Source organism: Chiroxiphia lanceolata, chromosome 11, assembly GCF_009829145.1.
Source record: "Chiroxiphia lanceolata isolate bChiLan1 chromosome 11, bChiLan1.pri, whole genome shotgun sequence".
In the NCBI taxonomy this organism is placed as follows: domain Eukaryota; kingdom Metazoa; phylum Chordata; class Aves; order Passeriformes; family Pipridae; genus Chiroxiphia; species Chiroxiphia lanceolata.
In genome coordinates this window covers 15,951,268-15,974,343 of record NC_045647.1, presented here as the reverse complement: position 1 = coordinate 15,974,343, position 23,076 = coordinate 15,951,268, and the positions used below count along the sequence as shown (strand labels likewise).

The window sequence follows — 23,076 nt, the reverse complement described above, 5'->3', positions numbered from 1 at the left end:
AAAAAATATAAGGATAAAAACAATTATTTTTTTTAATTAAACAATCCACTGCTCTTTCAAAGGCTGTGCAATCAGAAGACAGTTTCAGAACAGCAAAATGGTAACAGATTTTGGGAAGAGCAGTGAAATTTTGGTTATGCAAAGGCCTGGTCTAGCTGAGTGTGTAGGCTCAGAATTGAAATTGGTGGAATATTGTGTTAGCACTTCTGTGTGTTGTAGCATTTGAGTTAAGGCAGCTTTGTTCCCTGTGCTTCAAACCCAAAATACTGATGTCTGGGCAATGTGTTTGTTTCTTAGCCAGCGCCTGTGAAAAAGAAGCGTCCTCCAGTGAAGGAAGAAGACCTCAAAGGAGCCAGAGGAAACCTTGCCAAAAACCAGGAAATTAAATCCAAAACCTACCAAGTGATGAGGCAGTGTGGTAAGTCTCTGGGATGGAAATTATTAAGCAAAGTAAGACAAAGACAAGTGATAGAGTCACCAGTGGATCGGCAGCCTGCAGTGTGCTCACCACAGGGCCTGGCTGGGCAGGGATTTGGGGTCCATCAGGAGCCAGCTGGGCTCTGCTTGGTGGTGCTGTTATCCTTGTCTGGATGAAAGGGGAAGGAGAGCCAAACCAAGCCCTGGGACTATCATCAATGTCAATGACTGCTCAAGTTGAGGATCAGAGGCTTGGTCCATGGGTTAGGGGATTTCTGGCCTCTCAATTTGATGAATTTTATGTGTTTGAGATTCTGCAGAAATTGGGAGGAATATAGGGCAGGAGGGGAGATAGAAGAGAGTGGCTGCTTGCACAGAACACCCCTGGTACTCTGGCTTTGTATTGCTTTTCTACCACTAGTATAGGGGAAAATGATGAATTTTAACCCCTTTTCAGCATAATAGCCTGGACTTGAGTAGTTCCCAAATTTCTAAAGCATCTGCAGGGATTTGGGGCCAGTCAGTGGTAGTGACCTACAGGTGCTGTCAGCTGCCCTGTGCTCGGGGTGGGAACACTGTGCTTTAAGGTTTGGGGAACTGATGGACAGATGAAGTATTTATCAAATATGTATATATGTACTCCAGCAGCACTAGTTTCACTTACCAAATTTGGGTGCTTCTTCACTGATTGTCTCTCCTGGTTTTCTTTTCCAAGAACAAATGGGCTCCGCAGCACCTTCCGTGTTCAGCCGGGCTCGGACAGGGACTGAAACGGTCTTTGAGAAACCAAAGGATGAGCCGGCCAAGAGCGTCTTTGGCTGACAGCAGACCTGGATGTGTCTCACCCAGATGATTGTTGTAACGTTTTCCCAAACTTCTGTCCCTTACACTAGAGTCACTGTAGATTCAAGCAGCTATTTTCCACTGTAAGTCATTAAGGAGGGATTATGCACAAGTCAAAGGGTAAAACTTCCACGTTCATTTTTATTACGTGCTTTCTTTCTATGTGTTGGACGGTGTTTGCTACAATGGTTTAATAAAAAAAGGTTGTTGGACACACCTTGGCACACTGTGGTGACTCATTTCGGTTTAGGCTCGGATTAATTCTGGCTGTCCCCTCACGGGTTCCCCCTCATGACCTTCCCTCACATCTCTCCCCTCACAGCTTTCCCTCACATCTCTCCCCTCACGGCTTTCCCTCACATCTCTCCCCTCACGGCTTTCCCTCACATCTCTCCCCTCACGGCTTTCCCTCACATCTCTCCCCTCACAGCTTTCCCTCACATCTCTCCCCTCACGGTTTTCCCTCACATCTCTCCCCTCACGGCCTTCCCTCACATCTCCCCCCTCACACCCCTCAGGGCAGCACTGCCGTGATTTCCCCTCATACAGCTCTGCTGGGAGGGCAGATGCTGCACCCTCAGAGTGCACCAGCACCAAAGGAGGGATTTAAGCCCATTTCCCAGTGGCTTTTTCCTCACGTCCCACAGGATTGAGTGAGAAATGTGGCGACAGACCCAGCTGCCATGTCCCGCCCCACCAAGTGTTCCTGTATAGCAGCTGGCCCGCCCTGACTGGGAGCTGGTTTTTTTGCAATGCTGTTTGTTTCTTGCTTTGCTGCATTAAACATCAAATCTGCTTTCCCCAAAACCTGGAGTGTTTCCTCTCAGCTGGATCTTTGTGGTCCAACATGGAGCATCCTCCTGCAGCCCATCCAGGGACAGTAAGGTAGGTGACATGTTTATTTAGGGAATTACTTTAATTTTACACAGGCTGGATGTGATGAAGAGGTAAAAGTGATGTCAAATGTCTCTGTGCACCATGAAAAATTATATTTGCCTTTTGTGCCCCAAACACTTGACAGATAAAACATGATGATGCCCACACAGCTCTCAGAGAGGCTGCGGAGCAGAGCTCATGTGAGGCAGCAGCAAAATCCTTTGGATTTAAGGGGAAAGCTTCCTTAAGGATATTGCTGGTGCATTGCCTTACCCCATATTCTTCACTTTCAAGGATTATCATTTGCAGCTCAGACTTTGCCTCCTCGTTTTGCTGGACAGGATTTCTCTATGGAGGCCAGGCTCCTCACAGGTACCTTGGTACAGCCTTTTCCCCTGAGAAAGATCTTTCCAGAGCATGAAAAAAGTCATGATGGAAAAGAGTTCTGGCCCCAATAATGCTGGAGCTGCCCCTGCAATGGATTTAACAAACCCTTCTTAATTAATCTACCCTGAGAAGTTGGCAGGAGCTTGTTCAATAGCTATAAAAATGATGGAGAAGGACAAGTGGGGCAAAATGTTGCTTTCTTTTGTGTGATACAAGGGACTGACTATTGCAGATTTGGAGGTGGGGTGGCAGGAGAGGGGGGTGCTGTGTTCCAGACTCTGTTTCAGGGATGTTGCTGCCAATTTAGCAAAGCACAGAAACCTCTTTGTCCCACAGACTTGCAGCACAAATGCAACAGAGGAGCAAAGTCACCTGCCAGAAACTTGGGATTTAGCTAACAACTTTATTTTCACAATGTCATCAGGTTCAATCACTTATGATGCTTCCCAGTGGGACAGGAAATTCTCAGGACTGGGGATCTCTTATAGTTTTTCTGTCTTTTAAGGTGGATCTCATCTAAAAGATACACACTGGAGGTAAAACCATATTCCTGGGGCAAAGTCACTCCCCATTTGGGACAGCAAGGTCTGTGCTCTCCTGTATGGATCACAGGAATCCTCCCCTGTCTCCAGGCTTGCTCCTGGAAAAAATACTGGCTGCTGCTGCAGGACAGGAGATAGTTGTAGGGGAGAGGCACAAATACAAAGCTACCTGGAGAATTTTTTTATCAATTTTTTCTTCATCCTTGCAAATCTTATCAGTCCAATCATGGAAAGTGTGACAATGGACCTGAGACCTCAGGGAAAATGGATAGAGGAATGCCTGAACAAAGCCCCAGGGTTTGAGTTTTTAGGTAACTTTGCACTCAAAAGTACCCTCTGTTGTGATGGTGAGTTCAGATGCTTCCTCCAGGATGACCTGGAGTCGTTTCCCAGCATGTTCACTCTTCAGAGCGAGAAGCAGTGGGAGCTGCAGGACTGTGCCCAGTGTCCCAGCAGCAGCGGCACTGGACCCAGCAGGGATGGCTGTGGCAGGGTTTGTACTGAAACAGGGCCTGGTGCTCCACTTGGGGACAGGGCTGAACCTGAGGATCTTCCTGCAGCTGCTTCAGCAGGCCCCAGAGGGATGTGGAAGGGATTTCACAGGATTCCCAGGTGCTGGCCTGCCCCAGGCACCCGGGAGTGGGGCAGAGCTGACCATGCAGCCTAAAAGTGTGCAGTGAAAGCAGCTCTTTAACATCCATGGGATTTTACACATGGGCATTAGAAAACTAATGACAGATCCACTTAATTAAAGCTAAAGCTTTGGCTCTTGCACCTCTTAGGCCACTAAGTGTATAATCCTGTATATTTTAAGGGATTAAAGCATTACACAAGTTGTACAAGTTAATCAAATGTATAACAGTTTAATTTTTTTCTCTTAAAATATATATATATTTACATGTCTTGCTATAAAGACTACAGAATTTGCCAGTAGTATAAACAGCCTGCCTGGGAGAAATGAAGTTTATTTTTTAAAAGAGTTATTTAAAGCACGAGCCTTGTAAGGCCAGGGTGTGCTCAGCACATTATAGTGAACTGGGTGAGTGATAAATTATCAAGCCCTGCATTAGTGTCTCCTCACAAATCCAAGGCCACCAGAAGCTGGCTCTCCATCTGGACACTTTGTCTGTAAAATAGCCATGAAGCAAACACAGATGCTCGTATTTCCACAGGATTTTTGTGTTACTTTAGGACAATGAATGGCACCACCTACCAAAGATCATTGCTTGTCAAAAGCAGCCAAAAGGAGTGTTTCACAAGTGCTGCTCTGTACCTGTCATGGGCCAATTGGGCAGGGAGGTACAAAGGTTGAAGAAGCCATCAGCTGTAAAATCTGGTTTGCATGTCTCATCTCCTGGCAGTCTCCAAATCTCTGAAGTGCTGCTTGAGATAATGTTAAGGATGTTCTCTTTCAAATTATTGCTGAGGAATATGGTAGAGATTCCTGCATCTTGCTGCACAGACCAGTTCATCTGCCTGTGGGATTTCACAGGACATGGTGAGATCGAAGTTTAAAAAGGAAACACAAGGATTTCTTAACTTTCTGTTATGGAACACTAAAATTATAATGTTTAATAGCAAAGATCTATTGGAAAAAGAAGCGTTAACCAAGTTTTACTTATGTTTAACAGGTAAATATTAAGTTTCTTCAAAGTCTACATGATATTCCCGACTACAAGTTACTCATTAACCGATTAAGACAAATAGAGATTTCATTTGAAAATTTGTTTTTCCAAAATGGAGCAGAGAACATTGCTTGCATTGCTGGTCTTTTCCTCACTCATAGTATTAGCAGAAGCTCAGAAGGTATTTGCTCTATTTTTATTATCAATATCTCGTTTGCTGCTCTGGTGGTATCGCAGTAGCTGGCCAGGTAACTCCTCTGGTAACCACCACCTGGGGAGCCTTGGGTGGATTGGGTTGGGATTTCAGAGCTTTGTGTTCTTTTAAGACCTTTCTGGTTGGTTGTTGGGCTGTTACAGTACAAACGTGGCAGGAGGCATTTGCAGATGTGTCTGATCATGCTCTTTCTCAGGGATGTAAGATATCAAATTTGAGTGATCAGTGGCTCTGCCTTGGCCACCAGATGAAGTTTGGAGCTTGACACAGGACCAAATAAGGACTGTTGCAGTGCCAGGAGGTTTCTGACAGGTGTTTAATAATTTATATGGAATGGTAAAGAGGAGAGTAGACAGTTCCTTGCACTGTCTGGAGAGACAAACTGTGTTTTGTATCATCTCTGGATGCCTGGGCAGGGGCAGGTACCTGAACTGCTGGGATCAGAACATTGTTCTCTCAATGAATATTTTGGGGTTTTATCCCATTGTCCTGGATTTTCAGTAGGCATCAGGAGATAGGGCACACCCTGGCCACATGTACTGAAAACGGGAGCAGCCATCCATCACTCACCCAGCGCTGGCTGTGGCACCTCCTGCCCTGATGCCCGAGCCCAGAGCTGTGGTCACAGCTTTGTGTGGAATGGCCATATTTAGCTGGGGTAAAGTTTTGAGCTTTGGCCAGTGCCATAACTGAGAAGAGGCCACTGGCTGCTATTAAAGGGCCTCTCTGCTTGTGCAACCAGTGAGGGGTTGGAGGCCCATGTGGGGTATCAAACTTGATAAGTGTTGTATAGGACATAAGGTGGAAAACAGGCAGCAAAGTCAACAGCTGAGAGAGTAAGTAAATAGTCATTCAAAAAGCAGGGCCTGTCCCATGGGTCAAATGCTTAAAGAGGCTTCTGATCTTCCTGAGATTAATCTTGAGTGATGTATTGGGGTGATGCAGTAGCTGCTTCGCTGTACCCTGAGGAGAGAAGAGCACAGAAAAAGGCTTACCAGGACCTTATGTGGGACAACAATGCACAGAGGTAGCTGCAGATTTTGCACGGGGCAGTGGTTGTGGCTGCAGAGATGTGAATAAGCAGATGGCCAGACTGGTCATGGACAAGCCTCTCCCCCCTTCCAGCCAGACTTTCTAACAGTTCATTCCTTCATCAAACTTTCCCGAACAACATCACTCAGGTAAGGACTGCTTAGGAGCAAAACCAGAGTGTTTCTGTTTCACCCTGTTTACTCTTTTCCAGCCTGCTATTGAAATCTACAGCCTCCATGTGGACTGCAAGGTCACGGCACGATTCGCTCACACCGTCATCACCAGCAGGATTGTCAACAGAGCCAACGAGTCCCGAGAGGCCACCTTTGAAGTGGAGTTACCCAAGACAGCCTTCATCACCAACTTCTCCATGTAGGCCCAGCCCTTACCTGTGGTGTGAAGGAGGCAGCTCTGGGGGCTGGAGAAGGGTTGCACTGTGTTGGTGGCTCCTGACATCCTCCTGGGTGGGGAGGGACGTGGGACCCAAACAGCACCCCCTGCTCATGCCCCGAGGGCCACAAAGTACGGCCACAAAGAAACTTCTGTTGAGTTTCTTTCCCCAGCGTGTACTTTCTGATATTAATTAAATTTTTATGGAAACCAAACAGGTCCATCGATGGTAAAGTATACCCAGGAGTAATAAAGGAGAAAGCTGCTGCTCAGAAGGAATATGACACCGCAGTCTCACGCGGGCAGAGCGCCGGCCTCGTCAAGTACGTTGCCGTTCTGTGTAAGGCTGATCCAACACTCTTCCTTGGCTCCTGGTTTGGCTGGGGGCAGGTTGAACCCTGGAGCCAGTCACCTGCCAGTGGGGGCAAATGTGGAAATCAGTCTTGGGTTCTTGGTGGGAGGGACAGTGTGTGTGTATACATATTTTTTTTTCACATATAGATATATATCCATATAAATATGATTTATATCTGGTCCTGCAACGGGCTCCAGTGGGAAGTGTCACCATTTAGCATTTCCATGGAACTTGCTGTCATAGAATGATCTGTTGGAAGGGACCTTAAAGACCAGCTTGTTCCAGCCCCTGCCATGGACAGGGACACCTTTCACTAGAGCAGGTTTCTCAGAGATCCATCCAACCTGGCTCTCTGTCATGCAAGAGCACCTTCCCATGCCAGGATGATGCTCAGTGTTGAGTCTGCTTCCCCACAAACCCAGAGGACCATGGCACTCGAGCGGATATCACAGTTTCAGGGTACATTTAATCTGTGCTTCCCAGGTATTCAGACACAGCTCTGCTTGATCCCAGTCTGAGGCATGCAGGGGTTTCTGCTCCATTTCTCAGCTTGCACCCATGGCACATTAGTGTAATGTATGTGATGTCTATAATAGTGACTGCAGTGCAAAAAATCTTCTCTATGATGAACAGGATTTACTGCTACTCTTTTTTTATTCATCCCATGTGGCCCCCTGGCCATTATTTCGCACACTTCACAAACTCCGGCCACCACAAGGAAACCTTCCCCGCAGGAGGTAAATCCCTGTTCTCCACCCCCAGGATCAGAGACAGAAAGCTGGAGCTGTTCCACGTGTCCGTCAGCATCGCGGCCGCCAGCAAAGTCACCTTCGAGCTGACGTACGAGGAGCTGCTGAAGCGGCAGCTGGGCAAGTTCGAGCTGCTCATCAAGGTGCGGCCGAAGCAGCTGGTGAAGCACTACCAGGTGAGCTTGTCCTGGTGAGGGCTGGGCAGGGGGCAGTGCTGTGGGTTTGGGGTACGGCTGTGTTCCCTCTGAGGTGCTGATGCTGGATCCTTCTCTGCCCTCAGATCGACGTGCACATCTTCGAGCCCCAGGGCATTCGCTTCCTGGAGACAGACAGCACCTTCATGACAAACGAGTTGACTGAGGCGCTCACCAAAGTGCAGAACGAAACCAAGGTGAGGCAGCAGCTGCCAGGTGTTGCCAGCTGTCAGTAGCATTGCTTTAAAACTTTTCTTCTGATTGCTTTGCAGGCTCATATTTTGTTTAAGCCAACTATAGATCAGCAGAAGGTAAACCCTGAACTCGACGAAACTCTCCTCAACGGCGATTTTGTTGTGCGTTATGATGTTAAGAGAGAAGCCACTGTGGGTGATATACAGGTAAAAAAAAAAAAAAGAAATAGAAATAAGAATGCTTTCAGATCATAGATAGGTCTGAATGTGAAGTGCAATCAGCAAAACAGCAACATTTGCTTTGAAACACCAAGAATGAGAGGAAAAGCACTTTCCATTAATCCAGGGTCAGCAGGAGCTAAGGGATACTCAGTAAAGCCCCAGAGACACTGGACATGTTGCAAGAATGGATCACCCAAGAAAAACAATCTTTCAAATTTTGTTTCAATACCAAATCTATATTGGTACTTCATAGATGTCTCTTTACATTCTTTTTTATTACTGTTTTGGCTGATCTAAGGTGTATTTGTGGCTTCTTGTAAATGAAGTTTTGAGGACCGTGATTCATATAACTATGAATGCTTGGTTTCCTTGAGGCTTTTGTGATAACTGAGGCATAACTAAAGACAGCAGGAACTTAACAAATATTTATGGACCGATGCATATTCTAGGGAATAAAGTACAGTGGTTTCCATACCATTTAAGTACTGAAGTATGCAGGGATGTGCTAAAAGATGGAAGCCACAGTCACTGAGCAGAGATGTGCTCATAGGCATGATAAAGAGCTAAGGTGATATACAGTGATAATATGGATATATCACACACATGGCACTGAGGTGTCTGATATATGTTTGTATGCTGCTCTCTTGTAATTTGCTCTCTACAGACGGTCTTGCTTCCAGCTAGGAGACACATTTCAATTTCTTTAATTTAAGTTCTTTGATTTGGGCTTATCAAGAAGAGCAGAACACTGAGCATGATCCTCCCCCTCCCGTCTTCTTGCTATGCCAGAATGTTTAAAATGCAATATTTATTTCTTCAGATGTAATTTCACAGGTGATCTCACATTCTGTGTTTCAGATTGTCAATGGGTACTTTGTGCATTACTTTGCACCCAGTGAAATGCCAGTGTTTCCCAAAAATGTCATCTTTGTTATAGACCGAAGTGGCTCCATGGCAGGCAGGAAAATCGAACAGGTAACTTCCCTCAAAGCATGACCTCTGCTTGCACCAGGGACACCCACACCAGCCTTCCATGGAACTGACTGGCAATTTCTCTTTTGAAACACATGCTGGTTTTGTGCACAGCAAAATGTTCAGACTTACAGAAGTGCCTGAAAACACATATGCACAGATTGAAGTTTGTCTGACACAGCTAGTCTTGTGGGTACCAAACATTAGGGCAGAGAGTGCCTTCTGTCTCCATCTTTGCAGAATATTTTGCTTCTAATTTTTTATTCAATGAGGTTAAAGAACTCATTTTTCTGTTTTACCTGTGTAGCTCTGTTAGAGAGCAGACAAGCCCCCTACAGCCCTCATAGATGATTTTTCTGTGTCTGTAAGTGATTTGGCCATTTCTGATGGTTTCAGCTTAAAAAACACCATTAAGGTTTAATAAAGGCATTGAGCTGCATCTGGAATAACACTGTAGAGAACCCCTCCTTATCACACTGCAGTTCCAATCCCAGTTCTGGCAGAGAAGCAGGAATAATCAAAGTGATTTTCTCTTTGGAACAGACAAGGGATGCCCTGTTGAAGATTTTGCAAGACCTCCGGCCTGAGGATCATTTCAGCTTTATCACCTTCAGCAACAGAGTGGAGGAGTGGAAGAGCTCCCTGCTGCCAGCCACCGAGGAGAACGTGGCCAGTGCTGCTGCTTTCGTGCAGACTCTGTTTGCCAGGGGAGGTAAACCTGCTTGGAACCACAAATATGCACCCAACAGAATGAACTGCTGAGAAAATCATTGGGTTTATTAGTTATACAGTGCCCCTGAGCTAAAATCAGTGCTTACAAAGCAAGTCAGACAGTTTTTAGTATTTATAAGCGATGAGTGGGAGAGAAAGGCTGGGAGTGGATGGACTAATGATTATATTATTATATATATATGTATATAAAGAGGTGGTTGCATCAAATCTATGAACCATACAAGCCATGAAGTTTTATTTCAAATTTTTACCACAGAGATAACTGTAAGATTCCCTGATAGCACATTTTTTTTCTACAGAGAAATGGCAATTCACTCAACATTTGACAGCAGTTTGCTGATTTTTTTAATATATGGGATCCCCTTGTAAACAAAAACAACAACAAAAAAACCAAACAAACAAAAAACCCAAAACAAAACCACATCCACAGTTATACTCCCTTGTAAGCCACACCACAGAAACAAAACAGGCAAAATAGGCATGTGGCATTTCAACTGTTGCATCAGGCAGTGTGCCTGGTGTTACTGTTTAGTTTTAAGCACCTCTCCTGGGCTCTGTCTCCTGCACTGTTACACTGTTGGTATTAACAGAGGTTTTCTTACCCCGGGCACTAACACCAATAAACCCACCCGTGCCCAGCTCTGACTTCTCTGACTTCTCAGATAATGCAGGGAAACTTTTCTTAAATGTAGATTAACAGATGACAGGGTGTTTATTTAAGCCCTTTTTAAAGGCTCTAGGCATGTTTATATTTCCCATGACGTATGTGTGGAAAATGCTCCCAAAAGAACACCCTGGCATTGCCATTGCAACATAACACACAGCAATTAAGCCCAGTGGGCCCAGCCCCTAAATCCTCGTCTCTCAGAAGGATTTTGCTTCCTGCAGAAAACTTTAAACAGTTCTGCAAATGAAGTGCACCGGTTTCTCTGGGTGATTATCCAGTTTAGGTGAGTGATTCCTGCCTTCTCTTTGCAGGCACAGATATCAATGGTGCCCTGCTGACTGCTGTGGGGGCGCTGGACAAAGCTGAGAACCTGCCAGAGCGCAGTGTGTCCATGATTATCCTGCTGACAGATGGCCAGCCCACTTCTGGTGAGTAAATACTGCCCTCAGTCCTCTCTCCCCTGCGTTTTTTTGTCTTTTACACTTGCATCCCAGGTGTTGATGGACTCAGCCTGTGTTTCAGAAGAGCTTTGGAATACTCTGGCTTAGCTACTGCTGGATCTGGAGAGGAAGATTATGAGAGGGCTCTGCCATGGGGTGTAAGGAGTGATGGCAGAGCCTTCCTGCCCATGACTTCTTGTCCTTTAGCTGGGAATTGTTTTGCTAAATACCACTGGCTTCCCAGCTTATAAACTCGAGGGAATTTTTGGAGATCCTCCAGGCACAGCTGAAATATGAAAGAAAAATACCTAAAGAGAAAACATGGATATTTTGCATGTACTATGTGCAGTCCCATTTGGGAGGTATTGGTTTATTGTTTCTTCACCCTCCTTGCCCCAAACTTAAGATATTTTCAAGGTGCTTCTTGTTTTGTATTCTTTCCCATGTCTTAACTAGTGATCAGCTGTGACAGCACAAAACAGAGGATTGAGTTAGAAATATTGGATGAAATAAGCAGTAACTCCCAGTGCAATGGCACAAACATCCCTTGTGCTGAACAGGGGCTTGTCCAAGTGTTTTGTGGCACCAGCATCTCTCCAAGGCCAGCAATATTAATCCAACTGCAAGCCCTCTAATAAGATCAGTCTGCCTTTTGGATTGTGTGAGTCATTCTGCTTTGGGGTTGGTTTATTTGTCTGGGTTTTTAAATAAAATTCAGTTCCCAGTGCTGCCTACTCAGCACAGCCACAGTGAGTCTCCAATACTCCTGAGTGCCTTGCACATCCAGCAGTTGTTAGAAATCAGGCTGGGGTGGAGTACCCGGTGTTGTTGCACACAGTCTTCCTTGGAAAAGCAGCTGAAAGGGAAAAATCTGATGTGCTCCCACGATATTGCTACAGGCAGTGACAGTTCCTGCCTGGAAACACTGATGGAGAAGCTCTCCATACATGGCCATTTGCAGCTCTTCAAATGGGATAAGATGGTGTGAAAACCCTTTCCCTCTGTCACCAAAGGGGCTGGGAGAGGAGCATGGCTGAGCTTACTGACAGTTTGTTGGAATTACACTATTAACCAATCCTTCTTCTCTGAACTGACACACATAATTTTTATGAATGGTATTTGTCTTCCCCACAAATCTACCCCTCACATTGTTAACTTGTAGCGTGTATCCCTTCTGTCCTAAAATCCTCCTCTGGATCCTGTAATCTTGTAAATCATTTTGCACTTAGCCATGATGACATCAGTAGAAGTTAGTAAAAATCATTAAGGGGAAGAATCATGTTCTGGCACTCCATATGCAGAGTGGTGCTTTCATCTCCATTTAACAGTATTCTGCCCTGTGTCTTTCTACTATTTTATTCTGAAATATTTTTAAAACCTTCAGGCAGAATTTCCCATTAAACCTGCTGCTGTCTTTTGATACTTGAAAAAGCCCAAACCAACAATGATATGTTTTTTTGTTTTGATTACAGGTGAGACAAATGTGGAAGAGATTCAAGAAAACATTCAGAAAGCAATCAATGGGAAATATGCTCTTTTCTGCCTTGGCTTTGGGTTTGATGTCAGTTATAAATTCCTGGAGAAAATGGCCCTAAGCAATGGGGGAATAGCACGTCGTATATATGAAAATGCTGATGCAGCCTTGCAGCTCCAGGTCAGGAGTAAGGAGTATGCCAGAAAAACCATCTATCAGCTACAGCTTATGGCTAGTCCTTGCAGCAAAACCATAGATTTTCTGGGATGAAATGTTGGGTTTAACTTTACCTGTTAATTTTGGGGAGGAAGGAAGGCTACTTTGATCTGAGGGTTTGTACCCTAACCGTGACTCAAAGTAGAAATTCTCCTCAAATCAGCTGCATCCAGGCAAACCAGGAAACTCACCCATTTCTGCAAAAAGACAAATAGTCCAGGGGAAGTGATGGTGGAAGAACTTCTGTTCTTGGGTTTGATTTCGAATCACTTGAAGTACCAGCCCTGAAAGCTGCTTGTTGTGGTTTCCCTCAAATTCAACAGGCAACCTGAGGCACCTACAGACAAACTGTGCAGTTCCATCAGGTCTTCCCTGTCCATCTGGAGAGGGGTTATAACTTTGGGACATTCTCTTTTCTTTTGGGAAGCCAATTCCACCTGTTTTGAATGGCTGTGCAGAGGCTGGATTCGTGTAATGCCAGCCCCAGCCCAGAAAGAGAAATTTTAATCTTGTCAAGCATTTAAAAATCAGGTGTGAAAAGGGGCTAAAGCAAAATACCCAACTGGGGTGGGATGGTGACAATGAGGAAGCTTCCTGGGTGCTTGAATTTCCATGGGGAATACAGCTGATTTGGCATGGCCAGCCTGGCTGGAGAAGGTGTGTTGAACTTCAGGAAGAAACATCAATTTTTTTTTCTAAGTTTGCAGTAGTCCTGCACTACTGAAGAAAAAGCTTTTTAAAGGTGTTTTAGACATTCATCATATTGCTTTGCATTATTTTGCAGTCATTTGCATGTGTTCTCTCTCTCTCTGCTTCTCTTTAGGGCTTTTATCAAGAGGTGGCTACACCAATACTAATGAAAATTGAAATGCAGTATCCAGAAAATGCCATTGAGGGATTAACCAAGAACAATTTCGCACTGTTTTTTGAAGGATCTGAAATTGTAGTGTCTGGAAAAATTAGGAATGAGCTGGATCTTTTGCCAGTAGAAATTAAAGCTCAGTCAGTAAGTGTTGTTTACTAATTAAAATACCTCTCCCTTCTGTCTATTGTGGCCCAATAGGAGACTTCCAGAAGTGTTTTGTGTGCAGTACGTGTTTGGGCATTCAGCTGTTTTCCCATTTTAGGAATCACGTGAGAATTCAAACAATTTCCTCTTCCTGAATGTGCTACAAAAGAAAAACTTGAAGGATATTCACAAATTAGCAAACAGCAATTTTAGTCCTGAATCCATAATATTTTGGCCTTTCAAGCATTTTTAGGTCTGTACTGTTACAGTGAAGTAGGAAATCTCAATTATTCATCTCAAAAGTGTTGAAGCAGAGCAATTTCATTACCCCCTTTTTTCAACATGCTTCTTTGGTAGTCTGGAGTTGCATTTTCCAATGGGAAAGGAAAAAATTGAAGGACAAAAAGGGCACTTTGGTACAGAAAGATGTCCCTTTAAGTCTAATAATGTGACTAGAAGCAAAGCCTGGAACTGTTCTTTTGATGGTCAGTTTTCTCCCACCTCAGCACACTAGTGACTTGACTCTTAAGGAAGAAGCAAACGTCAAAGAGAAGGAGCAAATATTCCAAGATCAAAGATACATCTTTGGGAATTTCATAGAGAGACTGTGGGCTTACCTAACCATTCAACAGCTTCTGGAAAAAGCGTAAGTTATTTTAATGTTCATGTAACAAACTTCTAACTTCTTACAACATAAATTCCTTATTCACAAGGTACATGATCAGAAAACACAAAGAAACAGGAATATTTCTCCAGGTAGTATCAAAAACATGGGATACTGGGAGAATACTGCATTACTGTATGATGAGTATGAGGTGCCTTTCAGTTTATGATAGCACTGGATCATTAAATGTGTATATATAAATATACACATATAAAAACATAGTGTAAAATATTCTTCATGACATTACCATGAAATAGATTTTAATTGTATGGATTGTGTTGAGCTGTTGTTACACATCCAGAAATACTGTCTGTAGACAAGGAAATGGCTACAGCTAGTGAAAAGAACAATGTGTATGTCCATAAGACATACGTTGATCTTGTATCTGTTATTTTTATGAATCTGAATGACACACAGGCTCCAGTGTTGCAAAGAATTAAGCACCTCCATAATTTTAAGCATGTGAACAGTTGGGTTATCCCAATCAAACTGCTGACCCTTCAATAATAAAAAGTATCTGCCAAGACACAGCTAATATGTAAAGGAATCTGTAGATGACTTGTTTATATCCTCTATGTGTTATTTCTTCATCATTAACACAGACTTTAGTATTTCAGCCCCAGAAGAGGACCAGAAGGCCCTGGAGGCACAAGCCCTGGAGCTGTCTCTGCAGTACAGCTTTGTTACACCTCTCACTTCCATGGTGGTCACCAAACCCGCTGACCAGCAGCAGGGAGAGCTGGCAAACAAACCCACTGAAGCTGGTAAATGGGGCATCAAACAGCCCCCCTGAAACGGGCTGCTGCTCTTGACTTGTTGTTGGCCTCCATTTAGGTTCATTTGATAGTGATGTGACACAGTAATGGGGAACATCAGAGGCAGGACTTCAGGGATTGGCTTCCTTTCAAAACAAAACATACGGGATTTTTTTGGAAAGGTGAAGTGGTAGAACAGGCACTACTGTTGAAATGGAAAATAATTTGTTTAAATATTAACCAAAGGTAATTTGGTAGTTGTTACTATTACATTCCTGCCGATGCAAAAGGGTTCCACACTTTTCCCTGTAGCTAAAAAATGAATGTGGGTGGAAGGCATGGCCTCTCCAGGAGTCTTGCAGGTGCACTCTCTCCCCATCCTTTAACACAAAAAAGTTCATCACCTAAAGCCCAACACTGCCTTGTCCCAGTTTGCTGTTTTGCACATGGATAAAGTCATTTAGTGTAGACTGTATGACACTAATCTGTCCCTCTTCCTTCTCTTAGATAATGAGAAGCCCAGCAATCGTCTAGTAGGAAGTAAGTGTTTTCTTCTTTTCCAGTAGCATATTTCCATAATAGTCTCTAAAGAAAAAACAAACAGTTATTTGTTCTATAGAGGGAAGTATCTGAGATCTGGAAAAATATGTGAAGTAAAACATAAGCAAAGCCTGCCACGGTCTCTGGCAGGGTTTGGGTGGATGACATGGTCCAAGGGAGAAAGTATTCCCTTCAGAAAGTCTCAAAGGCCAAAACTGTCTTTGCTCTTGAGGAAAAGTAGTTCTTCAAGTGAATGGTGTTAATGATGCTTTCTGCTTCCTCCTACCGTGTGTGAAGCATCTCTCAAGAAATCCACCTCCGGACTTCTTGGAATGCCTTCTGAGGATGATTTAGGTATTATTTCCCCCTCTCTTTCAGGGGATAGTATTTATTTGAATATTAATTTTATAGGTGAAGAGCCTTAGTTTTGCTCTACATTTCACAGAAATGTATTGAGGGAACCACAATGCTGCCCTGTTCTCTGGAGGTTGCCTCTTTCAAAGTGGTGCCAGGGAGTTTAGCAGCAGAACAGTCCCTGACCAGGAGCACAGCCCAGTGACTGTCCTGCCCTGCTCAGGGGGCACACAGGGCTTGGGGCTGCCCTTCCCTCAAAGCTCCCTCTGGCTGCAAGAGGAGAAGAGTTTGGGGCATCTCTGCAGCAGCACCTGTTTCAGTAGCTGCTGCCAAGCCCTGTGTTGGTGTGATGGTCAGGCAGGCACAGCTGCTCAAGGGCACTGTGGGAAAGGAAGACAGAGTTACAGACTGGACCTTTGAAACACTCCTGTGAGGTATGTGAGACAATCATGAATAAATCACAGATACCCTCTTTTCTCTCTCCAGCTACTTCTAGAATGAGGGCTGGATCAGCTCCTGGTAAGTGTTCCTCTGTTTTTATTTGGAATAATTCTATAAAGTTCATTTCATATGTAGGGTCATAGCTACGTTGCTTTAATAAATACATTTTGATTGGGAATGCCCACTTGATTTACAATTTAGTTTTTACTAGATGTATTTCAGTCCACAGATATTTTATAATGAACTATAAACTTCTGAAAACAATCTTGATCCCTTTTCAGAAATAAAATGTTACTACACCTCCTGAAAATAAATGTGAATGATTGGGGAAAGTATATATTAGTAAGCTGAAGGAAATGGGTGTCATTTACCAGTCCTGGGGTATCCAAAAATACCAGTGGGCAATGAGCAGGAGGGATTCCCTGTTTCAAAGGGTGAGGAGGGAGATGCAAGGCATGACCCCAAACCAACAAAACATTGGAAAAACCTTTTATTTCAGGTCGGTGGGCTGAGCTCCAAGCTGGCAGCAGCCGGAAGCTGTTTTCGGGAGGTAATGAATGGCTCAGGGCGTGGGCGGGAGGAGCCGGGGTGGCTGTGCGGGGTTCGGCAGCCCTGAAAGCTCAGCTCCAAACCCTCCCACAGCCCCGGCTGAGCGGTCCCCGTGGCACGGCCCATCCTAGGAGAAACAGGCACTGGACGCTGGGCTTTTTTCACCCTGTTTTAAGCAAAGCTTTCTGTAGAAATTAGCGCAGAGCTCTGTTCAAAAGGCTTCTGTCACAGCGTTCTTCCTGGTTAATTAGCTGACTCAGAGAAAAATGTTTCATTGAACTCTTCTTACTAATTTTAAGTGTTTCAGTTTCCAGGCTAATGGGCGGAGTGAGAGTACAAGCTCTTGGTAAGTGATACGTATCTTAGTCCCATTTCAATTATTAATAGAACTGTAATGTACACTTTTCCATGCAGCAATGTTCTTTCTAAATGCATCAACTCCATGAAAACCTTTTCCCTCTGCTTGCAAACCTTAGCTGGTTCTTTCCACTTAAGTAGAAAATATCTCCATATCCCACGAGAAAGCCTCTCTGGCTCAAGGACATAACCAGCAAGAGAAATGCAGTACAACAGATCTTCAGCCTCAGCTTTTTTAAGGGCTCATTGTCCTGAGTAAACTCTAAATTTAAAAATCCATTGGTTTCATTCATTTCAAGGTGCTGTGTCTGGATGTGGTTTTCAATAATTATTACTGTGGTTTTAATCATCTATTCTAAAAGCCATAACTAATATCTTAGGTATAAATTTATTAAGTATTTTTGCTGTGCCTATCCAGAGGGCACAGACTAGATTTTTTGTTGTATGCTGATGCTGTTCTTCTGCCTTTTCAGTCGAAGAACATCCACAATTTCTTCTGGAATTAGCCAAACCGAGTGAAACAATCTGTTTAAATATTGATGGAAAACTGCAACCCTCTGTCCACCTGCTGTCAGATCCAGAGCAAGGTGAGTGAGCCAGGTTACCCCCAATACCAAGGACAAGGAGAGTCACTTGGTCTGTGAGAGCAGTTGGTGCCTTTGGAAATAACCCTGTTTCATGAAGGGCCATATCATACCTGCTGCCTTGCACTGACCAGAGGGGCTGTGGTTAATTTTTGCCTTTCTATTAGGCAATATTAATGTTGCAACAGCTGAGGGCACTTCTCACAGGTCTGGTTGTGGGTCACCTCCTCCTGATGTCACATCCATGGTCTTTAGAGATTTCTGCTGCCCAGTCCTTGGGGGCTTTGGAGGACCAAACCCCAAGGTCCCTGTGTGGTGACAGAAAGGTGCTCTGGCAGTTTTTCTGTGGTCCTGTACTCAGAGGAGCCACAGCCCCAGGCACCTATTCTGATAATGGAACAGATACCTCCATGCAGGAGGTGGCAACACAGGGTTAAACAGGCTCTGGTGATCCCACCAGCCTTGGGGCATGAAATCCGTGGGTACTGTGCCTCACAAAAGTAGATTTGAGACCCTGAAGTGGTTTCAGCAACAAAACTGCAGCAGTTTCATTAAGATCACTTGCACCTTAAAAGCACAGTCACCTGAAAAATCTGTATTAATGGTATTAAAGGACTGACTGTGATGGGGAAACTTGGAGATGGAACAAATCAGTTTGTGGAGTTTAGAATTAACTATGTGAATCCCCCCGTGCAAATCCACGTCTCCGCCGACGGGATCGTTGTCAGCCACAATAATGAGAACACTCGGCTGCCATGGACAGAGTCAGCCACCTCCACCATCCAGGGGTAAGAAACATCACCCTGTCCTTTCCTAAGCTTGAAAATGTGTCAGATCTTTGTTCATTCAGGCCTCCACTTTGCCATTTACCTGAAGTGAGTGCTTACAAATGTTCTTATCCAGTGAGTATTTCAGTGTGAGCGGCAGCAGGGTACATCCATAATACCCCGTTTCAAATATGGAGAAAAAATAGGTATGATTTTAATTCTCCACGCCTGTGTGAAGAGAAACAAAACAACTGCACCACCAGCCTGCTTTTCTGCTTCGACATCAGAGGCAGAACATGTCTCTATCTTCCAAAGGAAAGGACCCCCAGTGATGTGTGGCAGCCCTGGTGCCACCACGAGGTACTTTGTGTCCCTCCAGCAGCAGAGCAAGCACTGCAAAGTGATGGCTTTGACATTTACTGTCCCTTTTATACAGCAGTTGGCTCCACATAGGCTGGAGTTCTCTTTCTCCTCAGTTTTAGCAATAACTCCCATCTGGGTGGCCGACATTTTTTATGGGAAGGCATAAAGTGTTGGAATAGCTGTCTGTACCTAAATGCCTGCTGTTGGAAAAGGGGCACTTTAAAAGTAGACTTTATTTGTCAGACTAATTAGAGCAGGATCCTTTCCTACCACAAGGAAGAGCTGAGTGTAGCTGATTCCACCAGCTTTTTTATATTGCTGGAATAAATACCCCCAAGAATCCACGGCTGGCCTGGGGCAGACAGGACACAGAGTGCTCCTCCCTTACAGGCAGTGCTAGACAATAACAAGTCCTACAACAACTGCTTTTAATTATTTTTGTAGTCCAAACAGAGCCAAGAACATGCTGGATTTACACCCCTGTGTAATTTATCTGCCAAGCAGAATGATCCTCCTGCTTCAAACCAGCAGCCGAGCCCTGGCACCCACAGCACTGTGAACACCAGCACTTGGGGGCCCCAAGTGACAGTGACAGTTGTGTTCTGCAAGCCCACCTGGGATCACAATAACATCAATGGGTCAGAAGAAAGGCAGGGGCTGAAAAAACTTGTGGAATAGCCAAGCAAAAAGTATTTTATTTGCTCATTAATTAGCCTGAATTATTTTATCTAGTCTACCTTTTTTCTCATTAAAATGGTGAGAAAATATTCTTTTTTTTTCCCCCCATCCAAGTGTTTCATGTCATTATGGATAATAAGGTGTATTCATCAGCAAAAGGTTCTTCACTGCTGGTGTGTTTCCAAGACCTGTTGTGCAGCACAGAAAGAAAAGATACACTACTCAATGTTTCCTAGCTTAAAAATAGCCACCAACAGATCATGAAAAATGCAATTGCAAAGAGACAAAAGGCAAAACTTAAATTATTTTGATTAACTGATATCAGTTAGTTAAATACATATTCTTTCTTCATGTTCTTATTTGAAATACTGTCACAATTTACTTCCCAGTCTTAGAGTCTCGGTTGAAAAGGAAAGAAGCTTTACAGCATCACTGCCTGACACGGTCACAGTGAAAATTTCCCTCGTCAAGTTCCCAGATGTTTTCCTTGGGCTGTATTTCTTGGACACCAACCATTTTTCTGACAAAGTCAGTGGAGCTCTGGGTATGTGTTGTTACAGATGTATGGGGCAAAGAAGGATGGTCTTGTAACTAAGCTCCTGAAATGAGAATATAGTGGGGGGGTTTGTTTCAGGGTGTTCTTGAGAAACTTTGCATTTAATTTATTCTTTTTGGACATGTAACTTTCACTGCCCAGCAATGCAGACCCTGCTCTGTGAGGAGGGGAGGCCTGACCCTGCAAACACAACACAATGCTTTTCCACTCACCAGTGGCCCAACCCTAAAGAACCCATTATGGGTTTAGGAGTTGTTAAAATAAGACTTAAGTAATAGTTGGGCTTAACCTCACCAGTGCTGTGGAATGACAATGATTTGTGCAGCAAATTCTTTTGATGTCAAGTAACGGAGCACAAATAACAGACGTAAAATTGCAAACAATCACGGTTAGAAAATGGAAACCAGCTGATCCTGAATGTCTCGGCTCCAAAAATCCTGATGGGACTAAAGCTGAAGTTGTTTCAGAAACTTTGGACATGGAGAGGCTGCATCTCCCAAAACCACAAAAAAAAAAATTGTGAAAACCCATCAGAGCAAGGCTGAGCCTCCCCGTGGAGAGCGTTAGGGATAACAGGAGATCACGGCTGAAACACAGGAATCTTCTTAACTTGCTAAGGGAGCTTTCATTTGTTTGTTTTCTGAGCTAGAGAGCTGCTTTCCTGGAGTTAGAGCTGCCATTTGGGTTAAATGACCAGCAATGTGGTATTTTTAAATAATTTGTGTGTCTGTTGCTGCTTAGGTCAATTTTATTCAAAAGCACAATTTAGGGATAACTCCAACACCAACCAGAGAGCTGATGAAAGACTCCTAACGGTGTCTGGATCTGAGCACAAAGTTTCCAGGTAACACACGTGGGGGGTGTGTGTGCTTTGAGATGTATTTTGTCAGGAAACACAGGAGATCAAAAGAAATGAAACTGGAGGAGTGTGTGTCTGTATGACCACACCTCTTCGGTGTAAATAACTTGCACTTGAATTTTTCCTTAACAGCCTGAATTTGTTGCTTGTTAAGTGATGCTACAGGGCCCAAGGCTCCTGTTTCATGGGAGGAATAATCATATCCTGGGTGCAACTCTGACTCCTGGTGCCATCTGCACACGTCAGGGCAATTCTGGGCCTGCCCTTTGAGTCTGTTATCACAGTTCTTCTTGTTTTGATTTTGTTTCAGGATGTACAAGAAAGATTACAGGCTTGAGTCAGCCCGTGGGCCTGTTTCCTGCTGGTCAATAGATCTAACTCCCTAGGAAAAAATTTTCTGGGAAAGAAAACTATGCAGATGATGCTCTTCCATGTATTTTTGATACTTTCATCAAGAAAACCACTCAGCTAAAGCCTTATTGTTACTATATACATAGTAAAATATATATCACAAATATTTTACCTGGAAACAATTTTACTTGCAAGATGAGACTGTGCCTGCTTGTTTGCTGTTTGAAAATGGTTTCTAATCCATTGTTGTTGAAGATTTATGTGAATGAACTAAATAAAATCAACATTATCAGCTCACAGTTTGATATGGACACATGGACTTAGGTTTCCAAATAAAAATCAGTGGCAACATCATCCAAGCCAACAAATGAGTCATGCCAACAGGGACAGATTTCTAAAATGTGCACCCTCTATCCAGGTATAAGTGACAGTGTTCCTGAGCCACGTGTTCTGTGAAAAGAGCAAGAAATTTAAGGCAGTATTTGTTTATCATGTCTCTCATTTTTTATTTCATTGCTGCATGAAGGTTCTCTTGGAGGTCATTCTGTAAGACAGTTCAAATCTGATGAGACCAGCAGTAAATAGGATCATTTGGAGACCACAAACCTGCACTGGCTGCAGTCCCGTTCACTGCTGCAAAGTCTTTGAGGTTCCCTTTTAAAAACATCTGCAAAACAGTCGTTCACTGGTTGCAAAAAAGACCTCTGACTGGTTGCAAAAGACAGCATCTTGGCCCCAAAAGTTAGCAGCCATTTTTGGCACCATTTCATACAGCATTTTGCAAACATTGGAAGATGTTTCACAAATAATGAATAACTCAACCCCAACTTGCCACGCACGGAGGTAACACTGCAGAGTAAACACACCCACACAGAAGCTTCTGCCCATGGAATCCAAGTTGTACTTTTAGTCTTCAGCTTGTTCATAGCTTTTGATTCTAAAATTATTTTGTGTTTTAGAGTTTTTGTTCCTATGTATCTTTGAACCCATAAATATGCCAGCAGTTTAACAGAAGTTGCTTTCTATCCTGCCAATAATACATAACTGGAAAAACCTTATTATTTTAGAGCAAAGTACTAAAAGAGAAGTAATTTCTTGCCAAAGTCAATAAACAAACTACGTAATTAGAAGCCTGTTTTTATAGAAGAACCACGCAGACATGATGCCAAGATATGTTTGTGTGAATTTCTTGGACTTTCAAAATGCAGATTTGCAGGTGGTGATTTCGCTGGACAAATTACACGACAGACAATGTGGAATTTGGAAACTGGGAACGCCAGATTGCTCACTTGCATCAAAACCAGGCTTACCCAATTTGCAAGGCAGAAGATTGCATTATAAATGAATCTGGGATTTGAATCACGTGCTGTGGATCCTGCGTTCCATCAGCGGACTTCCTGCAACTTAAAAATCCCTGCTTTCGGTTGCAGGGTGCCCACGTGCCCTCTCCTGCCCCGCCTGCCACCTGCAGGGAGAGCAACAGCCCTGATGGGGAGCAGTGGGGCACGGCTGGGGCAGCTTTCACCGCGCACCTCTGCTCGGGTGAGGCTCGAGCGTGTGCGGGCCGTTCCCGAGAGCGGCCCCAAGCCCCGCAGTGCCGACCTTCCCCGGGCAGCCCCTGCCCTGCTCGGGCAGCTCTCCTCGGCTGCAGAGAAGCACATCCCGCTAACCCGGACGGATGGGAAGAGAACCAGCTGCCGGCCTTCCT

General features: G+C 44.1%; 1 protein-coding gene across 4 annotated transcripts; it reads left to right on the top strand.

Moving 5' to 3' along the window:
• Positions 1–4,762: 4,762 nt before the first annotated feature.
• Positions 4,763–21,667, top strand: ITIH4 (inter-alpha-trypsin inhibitor heavy chain 4). Of its 4 annotated transcripts, XM_032699184.1 has the most exons (23): positions 4,763–4,871; positions 6,148–6,308; positions 6,545–6,649; positions 7,444–7,606; positions 7,711–7,821; positions 7,897–8,025; positions 8,899–9,015; positions 9,556–9,724; positions 10,723–10,839; positions 12,324–12,505; positions 13,365–13,547; positions 14,057–14,196; positions 14,824–14,978; positions 15,477–15,509; positions 15,807–15,863; positions 16,350–16,382; positions 16,804–16,854; positions 17,161–17,199; positions 17,684–17,797; positions 18,408–18,582; positions 19,992–20,146; positions 20,900–21,002; positions 21,328–21,667. In XM_032699184.1, the coding sequence occupies exons 1-23, from the start codon at positions 4,803–4,805 to the stop codon at positions 21,401–21,403; spliced, it is 2,637 nt and encodes an 878-aa protein (XP_032555075.1). In that variant the 5' UTR covers positions 4,763–4,802; the 3' UTR covers positions 21,404–21,667. The 4 variants fall into 4 exon arrangements, with proteins under 4 accessions (XP_032555075.1, XP_032555077.1, XP_032555076.1 ...); XM_032699186.1 differs by lacking the exon at positions 15,807–15,863; XM_032699185.1 differs by lacking the exon at positions 16,804–16,854.
• Positions 21,668–23,076: the final 1,409 nt, after the last annotated feature.

What these genes read in the sequence shown, in the direction of transcription:
- ITIH4 (XM_032699184.1), top strand. Translation starts at nt 4,803, where the DNA reads ATGGAGCAGAGAACATTGCTTGCATTGCTGGTCTTTTCCTCACTCATA. An exon ending in AGCTGGTGAAGCACTACCAG is followed by an intron (nt 7,607 to 7,710) that starts GTGAGCTTGTCC and finishes CTCTGCCCTCAG; the next exon opens with ATCGACGTGCACATCTTCGA. An exon ending in AAACAAACCCACTGAAGCTG is followed by an intron (nt 14,979 to 15,476) that starts GTAAATGGGGCA and finishes TCCTTCTCTTAG; the next exon opens with ATAATGAGAAGCCCAGCAAT.